This window comes from Mus musculus, chromosome 3 (genome assembly GCF_000001635.26).
Source record: "Mus musculus strain C57BL/6J chromosome 3, GRCm38.p6 C57BL/6J".
Classification (NCBI taxonomy): domain Eukaryota; kingdom Metazoa; phylum Chordata; class Mammalia; order Rodentia; family Muridae; genus Mus; species Mus musculus.
In genome coordinates this window covers 114,131,316-114,149,865 of record NC_000069.6, presented here as the reverse complement: position 1 = coordinate 114,149,865, position 18,550 = coordinate 114,131,316, and the positions used below count along the sequence as shown (strand labels likewise).

General features: G+C 33.8%; 1 protein-coding gene across 6 annotated transcripts in view; it reads right to left on the bottom strand.

Moving 5' to 3' along the window:
• Col11a1 (collagen, type XI, alpha 1) overlaps positions 1–18,550 on the bottom strand; it is a 190,278-nt gene that overhangs the window by 70,891 nt on the left and 100,837 nt on the right. For 4 of the 6 annotated variants that reach the window (XM_006500969.1, XM_006500971.1, XM_006500970.1 and 1 more), the window contains 8 exons: positions 18,200–18,307; positions 16,677–16,730; positions 11,413–11,466; positions 11,244–11,288; positions 11,069–11,122; positions 10,901–10,945; positions 6,769–6,822; positions 2,043–2,096 (listed from right to left, as the gene is read on the bottom strand). In XM_006500969.1, the coding sequence (XP_006501032.1) occupies positions 2,043–2,096; positions 6,769–6,822; positions 10,901–10,945; positions 11,069–11,122; positions 11,244–11,288; positions 11,413–11,466; positions 16,677–16,730; positions 18,200–18,307 (468 nt within the window). Of the gene's footprint in view, positions 1–2,042; positions 2,097–6,768; positions 6,823–10,900; positions 10,946–11,068; positions 11,123–11,243; positions 11,289–11,412; positions 11,467–11,679; positions 11,696–16,676; positions 16,731–18,199; positions 18,308–18,550 lie in introns of all 6 variants that reach the window. The other 2 variants (XR_375486.1, XM_030252409.1) reach the window with 1 other exon arrangement.

Here is an 18,550-nt window from a genome sequence, read left to right as displayed (position 1 = left end):
CCTATTGAGACATCCAAGCTATAACCAATTATTTTCTTAACAACTTCAGAATCTAAGTCAGTTCTCTCAGTTGTCCACATTACCTAGAACCACCACCACAAACAAGTTAATCTAATCAACTAGGTGATATATATACTTTCCACAAAGTATCAACTTAGTAACTGCAACTTTTGATGACATTTAGAAATGGGGGATTTTAATTATTAATTCTCTAGCTATTGATTCTTCAAAAGACACTTTGGAGTTATACTCTGGGGGTCCATGACTTTTATAAAACTGTTGGCTGCAAGATTTGCATAAGAGTATCTTGACAGATTCGAGTGAGTGTTATTTTTAGAGAATAATTTTCTATCTCTGGAGATAGCATTTCCAAGGATAAATTTTATTCTTTGGTCCCAATATGTATTTCTTGATATTCTTTTACCAATTTTAGACTAAATATTCCAGGTAAAACTAAGACTCCTTAAATCAAGAATTATGAGGTAGTGACCAAAACAGCAATTAGAATTCTCCTGATGAAAAACTTTTCCCACTGCAGAAAATTAATAACAGTTTAGTCTTGTCATGATGCACTGGCATCCAATTGTAAACATGTTTTAATGTTAGCAGAATGCAGTGATATGGTTCTTTACAAAACAGTCAAAGGTAGTCTGTGTCCTGGTTTCCTTGAGAAAAGTAAATAAAATTAGCTAACCATGAGACCCAATGATTGATTCCAAGAAATCATGGCCAACAGTGAAGATTTCTGATTAGAATAACAACCCACTGAGCTAGATAGACATGGAGTTTAAGAGTAACAAAATAAGGAAATAAACAAACACAGCAGCCCACCAGGGGACCTTCATCTGCCCAAGAATTCCAACATAAGGAAAGCTGTTCAATTAGGTGACAGTGGTATTTCCCACAGATTATACAAATCAAATTATAATTTTCTACCTACATATTCCTATTAGCCATGAGACATAGTTTCAAGTCAATTATTTCCTTACAATTCCCATTTCAGACAATATCTCATCCTCTTAGTCTGGTAGAATCATATTGCTTTATGTATAGGACTTGTGATAGTATGTTTTCCTTAGATCATTGAGTACTGAGAAGTTTTGGTGGAATGGATCTATGAACAAACTTTAGTAGAGGGGCCCAGGTGGCTATCTTGTAAAGGTATTTCAAATATGAGATCATGTTTATTAGCTCATTTTAAGAATGCTAGTAATAATAATAAAATCATAATAACAAGCATCCTAGTTTTCTAAGTGAACTTGATAAAGTCAACACTTGGGTCTATATATGAATTCGCTAAAATATTTTAATAAAAAGCTCATTGGCCACAGATGGGAAAATATGTAGAAACTCACAGCCAAACATTATGTAGAGTCTAAATGGGAGGACTCTCTCAAATCCATCCTCTGAGAACTCAAGGAATTTCACGGAGATTTTAAAAACCATAAAAGAAGGAGGACACTGGGAGAACAAGTATAGAGGAGTTTTAATCCAGCAACATGACTGCTCTGGCAAGTGATCACATCTATAGACCTTCTAGGTCTACATGACCTGGCTGGAATAACACACCTTTAATCCCTCTGACTGAAATATAGACAAACCCTCAGTACACATCTTTAAACCAAACAATGAAGGTAAGTGTAGAAGCCATGTTTGGAAGTGACATCTAATTGAAAGGCAATGAGTTGAATCAGAAATGGATTAAACAGAACAAGTCAGAGATAAGATATGGCCTACTCTCAGGAGAAGAAACAGGAAAGAGAGGCTACTTAAGAGCAGCAAGATAGACGAGAGAGAGAGAGAGAGAGAGAGAGAGAGAGAGAGAGAGAGAGAGAGAACAGTCCAAAGAAAAGAAAGAGAGAAAATAAAGCAATTTATTTCACCAATTTTCAACTCACAATTTAACTTTTAATAATAAAAAAGACTTTTCTTTGAAACTTTGTAGTTTGAGACATAGAAATTTTCAATCCAATGAATAATAATAATAGTAATAATGTTGATAGTGATGATAATAATAGTAATAATAAATTGGAGTCACTTACAGTCTCACCACGCTGCCCAGGGTGTCCTGGTAGCCCATCTTTCCCAGCAGGGCCCTGGAATAACAAACATTAAATAACTGAGTCTCATGAATACTGCTCCCATGTTATAGCCCGAGGGTAACAATTAAGATAACCATCTTGCATTATATAGCAAACTGCATTTTGATGGTTTTATTTTTATATAAAGTGATATTTAGTTGATTTTTATATACACTTGCTTGTGAATTGCCTCTTCAATGAAAACCAGAGACAATGGGAACTCTGTAAAACTGTATACAGGGCACTTTGCATTTCAGTGTAATTTTTCATTTGCATATGTATTTTAAGAACATATAAGCATAATTTTGTAGTTTTACTTCAGTAAAAACATTAGTTATCCAGACTTGACAATAAAATGTGTTTTTTTTCCTATTTTCTATTTTTGAAATCCATTCACAATTGAATTCCACGGAACTGAAATGTGGATAAGAGAGAAAGCTAGTGTCCTCTAGTGGTCATCGACTTTCTGACAAAAAGGAGGAACAAATGCTAAATTGCAAAATCATTTCACCTGTCACACTGTCTTAGTACACTAAAAACAAAACAAACACGAACAAAAAGCAAACAAACAAAATACCCACCAATGTTTAGTTCTAGAGTCATCTGGAATAAATGTTAAGTTTTTTGACATACCTCTAAGAAGTAAAATGAAAGCTAGGGAAAATGACTACTACATGACTGCCTTTTGCAAAGGGAGCTGTTTGCTATGTCTGAAGAAAGAAATGAAGCAATTTACTGCAGGTTAAAAAAATGCAGAATCAATGAAAAATTGGATATTTTTCCCTAAAATCTGCTTGTAAGGACTCTACAATCTAAATATTTAATAGTGACTGACTGATTCTCTCAAATGGCTTTTAGACTAGACTCCTCAGAAGCCATTCAGCATCAGTTCACTTTTCAAAATATACTCAGTAGATGTATAAAAACATTCTCTCTATTCTGAATAAATGGAAATATATAGCCATTTTAATCAAGATATCTTAATGCCTAGCACACCACCCCTTGTTTCTGTTAATTATTTAGATAATGTTATCTTCAAAGGTCTATTTTTATACTTGCTAATATCTAGCCAGTTTGAACAAAAGTCTATGACTTAAAAAAGAACACACTCATGGTCACCTTTTTCCCACTTTGAATTGACCACTAGAATGGCTGGCTGGCATGCTTCAGGGCTGCTTCTGGCAGTGTTCCAAACGATTTCTGCTACCTGATCCCTTCCATCTCGACACATTTATTTTAAAATGGCAGTTCATGTGATCAAAGCTTGCTGATGGTTTTTATTGTGTCTAAGATCAGCAAGATAATTCCACTGCCAATCACATGCACAAAGCATGAGGAGTGTTAATAAACAGCCCAAACATTTTGTAAAATAATTTTTATTTTCTTTTAAGGGTATACATCAGTTACCTCTGTATTAGCTATTAGGTGTATATTAGCTGCATAATGAAATATGCAGCTTTACCCACAGCTTAGAGAGGCACAGAAACACATAGTTAATTGCTGGTAGATTGATCTGGTTGTAGCTTTGCAAAACAGCATATTAAAACCCTTCTGTATCACCACTGTTTTAACACAAATGGAGAAATGTGTTATCAATCTGAGGACATTATAAAGTTTTCAGACTGATACGGTGTTACATAAGGAATAATACATATACATGGCTTCTTTCCCAGGAAACTAAAATGTTATCAAATATGCACACAGTAATAACTGAGAGACCTATACATGTTTCTTGATAAGCCTATGAGTGTAAGCAGTAAGTAGCTTGCTCCTTACTGGTACAAATTATATTTAAATTAGCAAAATGATCATCTTTTGAGATAGTGATCTTAGATTTAAATGATTCTATCTTGGAATGAACACATCATGGCTTTTAATGGAGTTCCTAGAGAGTTTGAGGAATAGAGTTAATGGGCCAAAGAGCAATATCATCAAGCTTTGCCTTGAAGTAAGTACACATTTCAAAATTATGCAGTATATTTAAAATAACTGTTTTGACTCTACATTACTAATCAATAAAATAAAACCAACTTATTTCCCAGCAGGTTCATAACACTGATTTTAAGATAATATATTATATATCAAAAAAGGTTCATCCTTCAGTGGTGTTGAGAGACTAATGAAGGAGCAAACTTCATTTACATGAAGATTTGCATGTTCCTCTTGGGCCTCTGTGCTTAAAGGTGTCTCCTCCCTTCTAACTGACAATGAATTTTGATCCTCCTAAAAATAGATTTACATGCAACATGATAGCCAAGTTAAAAATGTTAATACTGGTTCTTAAATTATATAACTATGTAGTACTAAAATGTGCTAACATTGACATTAAACAGCTGCATTCAGTTGATTCTTATCCTGGAATTTCAATATTTGGGAGACAGAGACAGGAGAAAGGAGTTGAGTCCAGTAAAGCCTACATTATAGTGTTGAGACCACATCTTGAAGGAAAGACTAACAAAAGAATGGAGAGAGAGAGAGAGAGAGAGAGTAAAGGAGGAAGGAAGGGATGTAGGAGAGATGGAGGAGTGGCAGAAGGAAATAGGAAGAGAGGGAGTAAGAGGGAGTATGAGAGGGAAGGAAACAACCAAAAAAACAAACCTCAAAAAAACAAATGAGTGCCTAAAATTGGTGTGAAATTTACAGATTCTGAATGAAATATCCCAAGCCCCAAATATTTGTATGTTTCTAGACAATTTTTTTTAACACAAGGCAAACTAATTACTTGTAGGCAAACTAATTACTTGTAGTTTATCTCTCGAGTTAAATACTACATGTCTGTTTCAAAAACCAGACTTTCCTGTCAAATGTTATGCAATAATGTCAGAAAATGGCAGAGACTTTTATTTCAAGCTGTACAAATTTGTTTGTCAGAAAATATTATATAATAATTCTGCTTAAAGTAACATCTGTTCAATCAAACTATATAGTTAAATATAAGATTATCACTGTATCTCTAATGCCTGGCAGTAAAGAATGTAAGTGCATGACCAATATGGAAAGCTTACTGAAGACACCGTCAAGAAAAGGCTGAAAGATAGGAACAAAAATGAGTCCAATGCTTTGTTTAACAACAAGACTATACTATAAGGGATGCAGGTTATAACAATGCAAATGAATAAATATATATGAAAAAACCTATACATATCATTGAATGATTTTGGAAAAAACCATCTAAATACATGATATCAAAATACTTAATGAAATGCTCACAAAAATATGCATGTGCAAATTTAATAACTATGATTTCACTTTAATATGAAGTACTACATAGAGTTTATTGTTCATGTAAATAAAATAACAGATAGTGCATAAGAAATTCCCATCCATCAGTGGAAAGAGAGGCCCCTTGGTCTTGCAAACTTTATATGCCTCAGTACAGGGGAACGCCAGGGCCAAGAAGTAGGAGTGGGTGGGTGGGGGAGTGGGTGAGGGTATGGGGGACTTTTAGGATAGCATTGCAAATGTAAATGAAGAAAATACCTAATTAAAAAAAAAAAGAAATCTGTTCAGCCACGACTCTGAGGGCATATGAAGTTATTTCTTGACAAATTTAAAATGATAAACAGAATATTTTAGTTTTAAAACATACTAAAACACCACCTAAATTACCAAAAAAAGTTTGAAAATGTGTCCATATTTAACATTTCATTTGTGTTTATATTTCAAGATGACTAATTTATCAGACTAGCTTATTAAAGTCTGAGAAGGACTGTCTAGCCTAGATTATAGCAATGGTTCACAAACTTTAGCCCTGGTCAGACAGCATGGTCAGACCATGACTAGGACATCTCTCCCGAGACAGAGAGAGAAAAATCTAAGTAGATTATATCTTCAACAATGTCCAAAGTGCTGCTCCTTGTGGGGACAGAATATATTTCATAATCTCTGAACCAAGCAGGTGTATAAATTCATGATAATTTACATTAAGAAAGTGAATGACAGACAGAAAATAAGTAAACTGACCCTAACTGATAGTCTTTTAAGTATTTATCTCTGAAAACAAAGTATTCTCAATAACTTTGTGTGAGTTAATAGTGATAACAGTCAAAAGGCACTGAACTAGGTAAATTTCATACAAATTTCTCAGAACCTACCACAGCTTGGCATGGTAGCATATGCCATTAATCGTAGCATTCAGAAAGCAAAAGTAGACAGAAATCTATGTAAAAGGTAGCCTGTACTACATAGTGAGTTCAGGCCACCCAGATCTACATAGTGAAAAATTCAAATGCAAATACATTATAGAAATAAAATTGTGACAATAAATTTTAAGTGGTCTCTTAAGTAACACAGCATTGGGAGAGATTTAGGATGTGCCCATTAAAGAAGCATGAAAGATTCCATTTGATTATGGAAGAAAACAGGAAAATTCTAGCATGTAATATATGCTCTATTTAACAATTATTTTCAGTTTTATACATGAGTTGATTGTAAAAGTGACTGAGAAACAACAATTATACTACTCAAGTTCTTACTTAATATGCTCTTTAACAGAAGATATCTAAATTATGTTCCCAAAACATACGTGAACTGAAAAGACTAAAATTGTACTCTTTAATATTTGAATTCAAAATTACTTTAAGGATTTTTTATAATAATTACATTTTGAGGTATTAAAATTGGAAGCTATCACTATCAAGCATGAAAATATCATTGAATAAAGCAAAAGAGAATCTGTTACACTTACAGGGGGGCCTTTTGGTCCAGGGAATCCAACTGGACCTTGAGGTCCTTGAGGGCCCTGAAAACAAAAAGCATTAGAGGAATTTAAGGATAAATTTTCATGGTTATTTCTTTATACTCTGTGATTCATTTTATCAGATGAAACACTAAAGCAATGAATTTCCTCATCTTAGTCACAAAAGCACAGCAATATGAGTATGACCAACCTAACCTAGAACTGAAATGACTTCTATCTATGAGAAACTGCACACCACACTAATGTTCTTATCTCAAGAGAACTGTGAATATTTACAGTTCATATTAAAATGCTAATATTCCTACACAAGATGTATACATCTGGTTCAAGGAAGAGAGGACAGGTAGTAGAGTCATCACAAACCTTAAAAGTATTAGCAAGCAAGTGTGGTCACCTCAGCTGGCACATACAATACTGGCCTTGACAATAGTCAGTCATGCAAGACAGATGGGCTCATGGGGTGGCTTCTTACTGAATTCTGGGCTACTGAGAGAATTTGGGAGACTGGGATTCATGATCATACTGTAAGCCCTGCTGAGCCCAACAGGTGCTAAGAGACAGCTCCAAACCAAGCTGCTTTCCATAGATATGCTAGTTACTCACAGTGGGTGACAAAGGAAGCACAGACATGAAAGTTAGAGGGGAATTCTTGAGGAGGTTGGGGTGGTAAACAGCAGTGGGGTGAAGCTGGGAGAAGAGCTGTGGGAGAGTGGACAGTATGTCTTGTGCAATTATATGAAACTTGTCAAAGAACAATTTTAAGTAAATAAAAATAATTATTAAAAGCAATAGTGCATATCCATCTATATGAGAAGTTTCATAGTATATATTCTTTTAATATTGATTGCAAGCATATATAAAGAGGAAGATTAAAAGATGTTTCAGTCAACCTCCAAAATGAAAACTCCAATGCACTCAAAAAGAGTTCTGTCTCTAGTGATACACAGATAACAGAAATCATATGTGATCAGTACTAAAGCATCGTGGTACCCTTAGCTCTACCAAACATCCTGGGGCAACAATTCTGTCCTTCGTCAGCACTGTTTTCTGCATTACACTCTTTAGTACACAAGATAAGATAAACATAATTTTTCCTATTAACATTCTACCCTAATAGGCATTTATAACACCACTCCTAGCTTGATACATAATTATATTATTCAAGTTTTTATTTGCACATCTCTAAAATGCATAAAGCCCATCCAGTTATAGAGATTGTTTTAGAATTGAGAAAATGGATTGGTAAAAGTTAATCCTGGACTGGCCAAGCACAAAATTATATCTCGTAAATGAAAATGTACAAAATGGGACATAGTATACATAAAATGTCTTGTGTAACAAGATGAATATTAAACTTATTGTTTGCAAAGCAAGGAAACAGCTTACTGAAGTAGGCATTCAAGATACTTTACATTTTATGTTATCAGTTGTGTCTTCACAACGAAACATTCAATAGCACTATAATCCAATGCTACATCATGAATAAGTATAAACTTTTCCTATTTATAATATCTATATTATAACTGAAAGCAAAGGATGAGGAACTGTGGGAGAGAGTAGTGGGAAAGGGGAAGCAGATGGGATGTAAAAACAAATAAAGAAATAAATAAATAAGGAAGAAAAAGTAATGGTGGAAAATCTCCACTAAACAAATGTTAAGAATTGATAATCTATCCTCTCAAAAATATGAAACCATTATTCTTCCAAATCTACATGAGAACTGAAATTTTTGATAAAAATTCATTGTAGGGCTAAGATTTTTATTTAGTTTATAATTATTTGTGACTCATACCTGATTAATGTGTGTTCAATATTATTCCCCCTCTGACTTCTCACATTTCCCATGCTCCACTTCAACCTCATGAGCTTCTCTATGATTACTACTGCACAGACACACACTCACAAGCACACACATGCACATGACCTATTCACTTCTTAGAGCCCACTTAGTGTCACTTTTCTGTAAACACGCAGGACTGGCCACTTGGGACCATACCAGGTAAAAAATGAGTTGAGGAATGGGTAACATGATACTCATGACAAAGAAACAAATAAGACATCATTGTGTAAAGAAAGGTACAAAGTAAGAAGAACAAGGCATGGATAAAAAAGGTTAGGTCAACAAAAACAAACTATGTTTTGAAATGTCATAAATAGATCTAATACTTTACATGCTAATAAAAATTTAATTTAAGAAACACATACATAAAAGAGTGAACAGTATTTAACGTTCCTGCCAGAAAATGGGGAGAAAATATGGATATATGTGCCTATTACCATATACAGGGGCAGTAATAACTTTAGTAGAAATCAGTCATTCTAGTTTACAAATAGAAAAAAAAACAAAGCAAAACAAACAAATAAAAATAACCCTTAATCCTTATCTTTCGAATGTACACTGTCACCCTTGACGTCTTTTCCTAAGAACTCGGGTTGTTTAATCATGCCATTTTGCAAACCAAGATGTACTTTCATTTGTGCTTTAAAGCATATTAAACTCAGTTGTTACATGACTTGTTAAACTGTTCTATTAATTTAATGATTCATCCATTTTAATGAAGTATATCTTTTATGAACATTACTTGAGCCATCAAATATATCAAATATATACATTACTTATTAATTCAAAATGTATGAGAGGAATGCACTTAATTTGGAAATAATTCATGTGGAGAGAAAAACACATAGTGAGTAATTGAATGAAGTATGAACTAGACCATAAAGAAATTTTAGTTAAATGCTTATTTTCTTTTAATTTTCTTACCAATAGAACCTAAATTTCACTTCACCTTTTGTTTAGAAATTCATATTCTTATGATCAGTTCCCAGTTATGCATCACAGGTATTTCCATTTTCCACTTGTGGCACATCAACTTTCAAGTTACAAATAAAAATGTAGAAAATATGTACTGGGAAGATGGCACAAAGACTTCTGTTTGAGTTACACAACCCAATATAAAAAAAGCTCGACACCCGAGTTTGCATCTCTAATCTCACTATTCTCATGGAAAGATAGAAAGCACAAGCAGATGAATCCTAGGACTCATCTGGGCCAAACAAGCCAGCACACAGAGCAGGGAAACAATAAAGAGAACATGACTCAAAAACAAAACAAACAGAACCGAACCGAACCGAACCGAACAGAACAGAACAGAACAGAACAGAACAAAAACCAAACCAAACCAAACCAAAAACCATCTCAGAGGTTGTCCTTTAGCATCCGTACATACACTGTCATTCACACACACTAAAGCCCAAGCACTCACAAAGAATTGTACATCTTATACCCGAAAGATCTACAAAATGACATAAGCTGAATTTAATAATACATGAAGTCACTATGTAAAACTAAGACCCAGAAGTAGGTGAAGCTTGGTTGCTGAGGCTGGAGTGGGTGGTTGTGTGGGGGAGCACCCTCACTCAAGCAGGGGGAGGGTAGGGGTTTTGTAGAGGGGGAACTGGGAAGAGGGATAACATTTGAAACGTAAGTAAATAAAATAATCAATAAAAGTGAAAAAATAAAACTAAGACTAATCATAATCCTTTTTGAAGTGATATAAGCTTTTAAATTCAAAAGTCTTGGCTTTCAAAAAGTCTTGCTCTAATAATGCTTGTTTTCTCTCTTGCCAAAGCAGTCAAACCAAGGTCCTGGTTGTTCATCTCTATTTGGCTTTGCTTCGTATCAACTGAAAATCAATTTACTAAATAGTTGTTTTATTTACTGGAATAGATGTTTTATCTTGCCTCGAATGCATATTGATCGTGACTTAATGGCTACTGGTTCTTGCATTTTACCAACATAATGCTATTGCCAGCTCCAGAGACAAATTGACCACTAACATGGAACACGGGGAAAGCTTGAGAATCAAAGGATATTTCAAAAAGCATCTCTATTTTTGTTGGAATGTCGTACCTCCGGCCAATTATACACATTATTTTTCTTATTTCTATAAAAATTGTTTGCACCTCACCTAACAAGATTTTAAATTGGCAGGGAAAAGGAATTATAAAGACTAAGAACTTGTAGGTGAATATGCCTGGTAGACTTATGTACCCTTTGACAGAATTTAAATGCTTACTAAAGTATTCATTTTCATTGTGTATTGTGTGCTATACGTACCCTTTCGCCTGGAGGACCAGGAGGGCCATCACCACCTGAAGTACCCTGGCACCAAAACAAGAAAGAAGGAAAAGTGTAAAAACAAAGTCTAAGGTGATTGTGCCACTCAGACCTCTTTCCTCTACAGGATTTGCAACACAAATCAGACAGAGTAAGTTCGGATGATACCTTCGGACCAGGTTTTCCCGTGGGACCTCTGGCGCCTCTGGAACCTCGAGGACCCTACATAAGAGACAAGAAGAAAAACTGACCCAGTGCCAAGGAAATCGAAAAACAGATGGAGACTAACACCGAAATGTAAGTCGGTAAATGGTAAGTCATTATAGTAAAACTAAGTACCCACCGTTGGACCACGCTGTCCCCGGGGGCCTGGTTTGCCAGCAATTCCCTGAAAAAGAGAGTTCAAAGAATTTCAGTGTGCAGTGTGTCACAGTAAAAGGGGATGAGAAACAGGGATTCAAGTAGGGACATGTTCACTAGTCATCTTGGGACAATATACTTATGCACCATACCCGGGCACCTTTCTCCCCGTTGGCACCTGGAAATCCAGGAAATCCAGTGGATCCCTGAAAGAAGAAAGGAAGCATCAATGAATATGATAGTTTCCTTCTCCATGCCACAAGCTCCATTTATTTTGGAAAACATTGATTTGGTCATAGATGGTAATATTTAAATAAAAAGCATGTGCTTGCTTTGAAAGCTTTTAATAAAAAAAAATACGATCAATTGTATTTTAGTCACTACATAAGGTCCGTTCTTGCATTTGAAAGTGAACTTACAGTGACATCTGAAAGCCTGCAAGCATGAATTGATAAAAAATATTTTAGTATTAAATTCAAAACTAAAATATTAAACTATATTTCTTATAATTAAATAGAAGTTAAAGGGTAGTTTCTGAAAAATAGATTATATTTTAATAGTTCATACATTTTCTCCAACTCTAAATGAAAATCATATTTTCACAAAGTGCAGAAACAGCCTAAAATATGTGTCCTTAATTAATGTTAATTCATTTGTACTAATACCTCTTCAATAAAACTATTTTTATGTTTAAACTTTATTGTATCCTATAACATGAAAAGCTTTATTTACATTTTCTAACTGGTCTTGAATATGGTGGTCATTTTTGCTTGGTAACATAAGGAAGACATAAAACTCTATGTTTGGAATTCCAAAGACCTTAATTCATATCTTCTGCTTCCCAACAGCACCCAAGTAAAGCAAGGTTAGGCCTTGTACTCTGAGACTGTTTTGCTGTTGCAAGGCAACAACGATCTATTAATACATCTTAATACTTTGAAGTTTGTGGGAGATAAGAAAAAAAAAGTTCAGCATTCATCAACAAGGAAATGTGGGTTATAAAGTGATAATATTATATAATAAACAATGATGGCTTAGAAATGTAACAAGCCCATAAGTGCACTTAATATAAATAAAATATGACTATATTTTACTAGTGAAACAGAACTTAATCCCAATAATAAAATCCCTCCATTTCATATTGGGCATATGTCCAAACATTTCTCAGAGATTTTTTTCATCATTATCCAAGCAGGTTTATGTCTTTATTAAATAAGTAAATAGAGAAGATAGAATTTTAAACCTTTTTCCAAAATTTTGTAAATATTACTCTAAAAATGGTGTATATGTGAGGTGAGAGTTTCCACAAATCTATGTTTCTTATTTAAACCATTGTATGGAGGAAATTCAATATGGGTAAGATGCCTGAGAGAATAGCAGACTTTTAGAATTTATACACATCTCCTTGTATTAAGGGAGTACAGAAATATTCTTTGATTTTTTTTTTTTATTTTGTGTTGTTAAATTAACTTCTTTACATTGGACTTCTCCCCAAAATAATGTCTCCAAAGTGATAAATAGCTGAAATAAATTGAAATATACTGTAATGCCTTTAAAATTTGGAAGTAGAATTCCAGACTTTCTGATACTGAAAAACTCTCAGATAGGGACTGAGAAATCATGTCACTGGCCTCTACAGATGACCCACACTTAATGATGGAGAAAAATTCGAAGCTGGATGTTTGAATGGACAAAAGAACATTCACCTATATACCCCTAAAAAAATGTGGTGAACTCTGCTGCCACTTGAATGTAGCAAATGTTTTTTATTTAGCAAACAAGCTAGTTAAGAACATGTTCAATTTCAATACTGGGACATATAATGATGTAAAGAGTATAGAGTATTTCTTGTATGACATGATTTTCAATATATTTTGTGTTCACTATCTTATGAGTCACTTGAGAACAAATACTTTTTAAATGGAGAGTAAAATTGCATATTACAATTTAAAAGGATTTGAAGCCTTCACTTTTTTTGTATTCAAAAGCAATGGAAGTCAAACCTATCAGTTGCTGTGTAATTAAATATTTTACATGTAAGTGTGACCTAGTATTATATGATGTGCATTACTTAAATTTTATATATAAACAAATATGTCTGCTCTGATCAGAATAGATAACTAGCCTACTTACAAATAAACTATTAAAGTTTTTTTCTTAATATTAATTTTGTCTTTAAATTTTGTCTTTGAAATTTATTTTTACATGGTATGTGGGTAAATCCAGAAAAATGCTCAACTCACTATTTTTCATGTAATGTGTTATCAACACAGTACATAACACAATTCAAGTGAATATTAACTTTAAAATATCAAAGCAGGAAATAAAAAGCAAGGTCCAAGTTAGTGCTGAAATTATTCTGGCAACAAATAAGAAATTTTCAAAACTATTTTGTATACTGTTTAAGAATAAAAGTATTCTACTTCATTATAAGCCTTGGTTGGGTTCTGAAACAATTATCATCTTTTATCACATTTGGTGGTTTGTCTTTTCAGCTGATTTTCCTTTTAAGACATTGAAATGTTTAACTAAAGGCCTTAAAGTGCATAAATTTAGCAGACAAAGTTGTTTTTTTTTTCATGAAATACTAATGGCTGTTAAAACTTCACTAGCTTCTATATAGAAAAAAAGCTTAATAGTTTCTTTGATCTCTCATGTGACTATCATCAAGTTTTGTTTTAAATAAGAAGTCAAATATTCTTATCACTGCCAAACTATTGGGAGTTAGGAGGAAAAGTGGTGTGAAATAGAGATGCCTAACATGCAGGCATTGAGGTTAAAGCATTATCTCACTGTGAGAAGAAATATTTTCCTTTTGTCAGCTCTTGCATTTTAATAGTAAGAATTCGGAGAATACTGATCAAAGAACTGATACCAGCAAAATGGAAAATCATAACTTCATATAAACTTGCAAGATACAATTGTGCTCATTCAAATGATATTACGACTGTTTCCTATCATTTTTAAATCAAAATGACAATATCATGATTGCTATGCATCTCAGTAAACAGATTAAGAATTCACAACATAAAATAAATAGTTTATGGATTTGGGTTGTGCAACAAATAGATCTCTACAGATATAGCAGTTGTTAGTTCCTAATATTTGAAAAGAGTGTAAATGGGATTCAGAGCAATATATTACAAATAAGATGGAAAGAAATGACTATCATTTTAAAACTGGAAAACATTTTAATGACTCTTATACCATTTTAAAACTACATCTTATTGAGTAAGAAATAAATGGCTTTTTGGAAGCATGATAACCCAATCATACGGCGAGCCTAATATACCCTGTATCTGAAAATGAGTGAAAACTGGTATTTAGTTGACAAGTTGGGGAATTTTTGCCACCCACAGGTTATCTATGAAGTTTATTAGCACATGCTAGAGGCTTCATCATAATTTAAATTTTCTGTATCTCCTATACTTGCTATGCTTAGTGGATAAAGTAGAAAAGTTAAGAAAATATATTAATATAGGGAATACATCTAATGTGCTAAATATGATGGTACATGCCTGTAATTCAAGCACACTGGGGCTGAATCAGGATGACTGGTTACATGCTACCATGGACTATATAGCAAAGTACCATCTTTTAAAAAAGGAATAACTATCCAAAAATTAGTTAAAGTTTATGTATTAGTTCTATAGCTATCCAAATAATTAGTCAATATATCAAGGCAGGTCAATCACTGTTTTTATAAGGTAAAGAAAATTCCATGTTTCAAAATAAGCAGGCAATCAAAAAGCTATTTTATTATTATAATGTTTATAAATATTTATATATGTACCCCAAAAGATAAAAGCAAATAAAAAACTTCTGAAACCTGTAATATCACTTTTATTGACTGAAAAGCATATAATAAGATGTTACATTATATCGTATAATAAGACGATACATTAAAAATCTTCAAGCCATCCAGAGACTGCCCCACCTGGGCATCCTTCCCATATACAGTCACCAAACCCAGACTCTATTGAGGATGCCAAAAAGTGCTTGCTGACAGGAGCCTGATATATCTGTCTACTGAGAGGCTCTAACAGTGCCTCACAACTATAGAGGTGGATGCTCTGAGCCAACCATTGGAATGAGCACAGGGTCCCCACTGGAGGAGCTAGAGAAAGAACCAAAGAGCTGAAGGAGCTTACAGCCCCATAGGAGGAGCAACAATATGAAACAACCAGACCCCCACACACACACAAGAAAACCCTCCCAGGTATTAAACTACCAACCAAAGAGTACACATGGAGGAACCCATGGCTCCAGCTGCATATGCAGCAGAGGATGGCCTTGTTGGTCATCAATGGGAGGACAGGTCCTTGGTCCTGTGAAAGCTTGATGCCACTGTGTAGGGGAAGGCCAGAACTAGGAAGTGGGAGTGGGTGTGTTGGTGAGCAGGGGAAGTGAGGAGGGGATAGGGGGTTTTCAGAGGAGAAACCAGAAAAGGGTATAACATTTGAAATGTAAGTAAAGAAAATATCTAAGAAAAAACAAACAAAATAAAACAAAGAAAAATTAATATCCTTAGGAGACACAGACAGGAAGGAATGAACAAAAGGAATACGCAAAACTGAAAGGCTTGGAAGGATGAATCCACAAGCTGGAGAATCCCAGAGGTAGCATAAGCTGCAAGTGGCCAGGAGCATCTTTTCTCCTAAAGTTAGTGTAGAGTATATGGTCCTAACAGCACCTTGATCACTGACTACTGGTCTTAAGAAAGGCAATGGTGAGACGTTCTATTGTTCTAACTCACCAAATATTTGTTCGAAAACTCTTAGGAAATGAATGTTGGTACAAATGAGAATCAATACATTTAAAATAATGGAGCAGAGCAAGCTGTTCAGCTCACTGGTCATGGGCACTTTCCACCAAGCCTGAGAACTAGAGCTTGATGCCTGGAACCTACGTAGTGGGAAGAAAGAAATGATTACTGAGAGCTGTACCCTGCCCTCCATATATTTGCCTTGGGAGGTGAACACTCATGTACATACACAAGAAAATAAAGGAATTTAAATTAAATAGTTCAAACCACAACAGTAATAAAAATAAAATAAAATACTATCTTCCATATAATATCTACTATATAACTACAGTTTTCATCCCATATGCATCCTTATTCCAACTTATGAAAGGAATTTAACTAAACCTTTTTTCGTAATGACCCTGTGTCCAGAATTTCTTCCAGACATAGGATAATCAAGGTTCCCTAAAGCATACTTGCTTCAGGTAAGTATGTGTGTGTGTGTGTGTGTTTTGTTATACATGTGTGTTTTTGAAATTTGGTGATAAATATTTAACTGAAGAAAAACGTATTTTATTCTTTCTCTTTTCCATGTCTGAAACTAAGTTTCCAAATTTATGTTGTTAATTTAACTTCATATCACATAGACATATAATGTTCAAATTATTTTACCTTTGGACCTTGTCTTCCTGGATATCCCGGCAATCCTGGAACCCCAAGTTTTCCCTAAAATTATGAAAAATACAAGGGCAAAAATAAACATCCTTTATGGATTTTTTCAGTGACAATTTTATGGATATTGAAACACAGAATCTGAACACTTGAAATAATGCAGATGCTCACCTCACATTATTTTCATGAAAAAACAAAATTCTTACAATGTATATATTTTAAATTATTAACAAATACCTAAGAACTATTATTGTATCTTCTTTTGGGAAGATAGTAACTTAGGGAAAAATTCTCATGTACTTGTGAATCATAAAGCATAACAAAAGACACCTAGCTCTTTAACTAAGCATGAGTTCATGTTAGATAATATAGTTGGGAATACATTTGGAACTTATCATTCCAGTTAAAATAAATCTTTATGACAACTTATTTCTTTTATTATATTCTAACTATAAATCAAACTACTAGATAAGTTTTATTAACTAAAATCTAAATAATTGTGTTTGGTAACTACTAATTAAATTTTAAGAAAACCTTAATTTGTATAAATCTGGGTTAATATATTCAGGATGTATTAAGAGCTACAGTGAATGGTGACAATTACATGGAGTGTTATTCTTCTAAATGGGTACTTGTATATATAACTGTACTTTTTGGGTCCAATGGATTTATCCCTCAATCTGAAATTTTTAAAACAAATTTATATCATAACTAATTCCAGAAATGTGTAAATGGCTTAAGAAGTTTTATTGATAAATTAGTCCCCAAATAATTCTTCCTTTAGAAGAAGAAAAAAGAAAGGCAAAAAGCACTACAAGTACAAACTAGATAAATGAACTGATTAAAATATTTGTGGAGTTCTGCACATCACATTTTATAACAAAATCATAAATAAATAATATGGAATCTTTTTTGCATTAATTTTTTAAAACTTTAGCACAATTATTACCATTATTTAAAATACCCATTTTTGAAAATAAAAGTAGAAGCAAATGCAAGCCAAAATTTATATGTGCAATGTTAAAATATAAACAAAGCATTTAAAAGAAAAACCAAAGTTTTGGTGGAAAAAATCAGGCAAGAACATGGCATATGACCTTGTCATTACACATTGAAGTAAAAAGTTGTATGAGTTACAACTGAACCTGCATAGATAAGCAATTCCCACATGGAGTATATGCAAACAAGCCCTACCAAGCTTGCTTTTAATGATGTCCCCTTGGATATATTAAGCTACCGTAGCTTATTTCATGATTTTATGCCACCGATTTCAAGGCAAATGAAAGTCTCTAGTGATCACAAAGCAATCTGTATTCTACGTTAATTGCTATATCACACTGTATAACCTTATTCACTTTAGAATCCTTTTTAAATGAGTCCAGATAGATAACTTGTATTCTTTTAAATGATGATGATGTTATAAATACCAGGAAATAGACATGTAACAGTGAGATGGTATATGTAGAGAAGTATAGGGCAGTGCTTTCCTTAGAATAATATCTGCAAGATAAATGACCACTGACCTTCTCTCCTGCTTGGCCAGAGGGACCTGGGTCTCCAGTTGGGCCTGCACGGCCTTTGGGGCCTTCAGGGCCATCTTCTCCTCTTGGGCCAACTTGACCCACCTCGCCCTAAAATGCACAGTAACATTGTGTATCCATTTAAAACACCTACAGATACGTAACGCAGAGATTCTTAGAGAATCAGGATTTTTGAATCTTGGTTCATTGCATTATGTTTCGTTTGCTGTTTTGCCTACTTTTGAGAAAGGTGTTGAAATAGTCTGACATCAACCAGCATTTCATTACTAAGTAAATACATGAATGTGGCATAATATTGAAGAAGTTGTGGAGAGCTTGGTGGTAACATATATA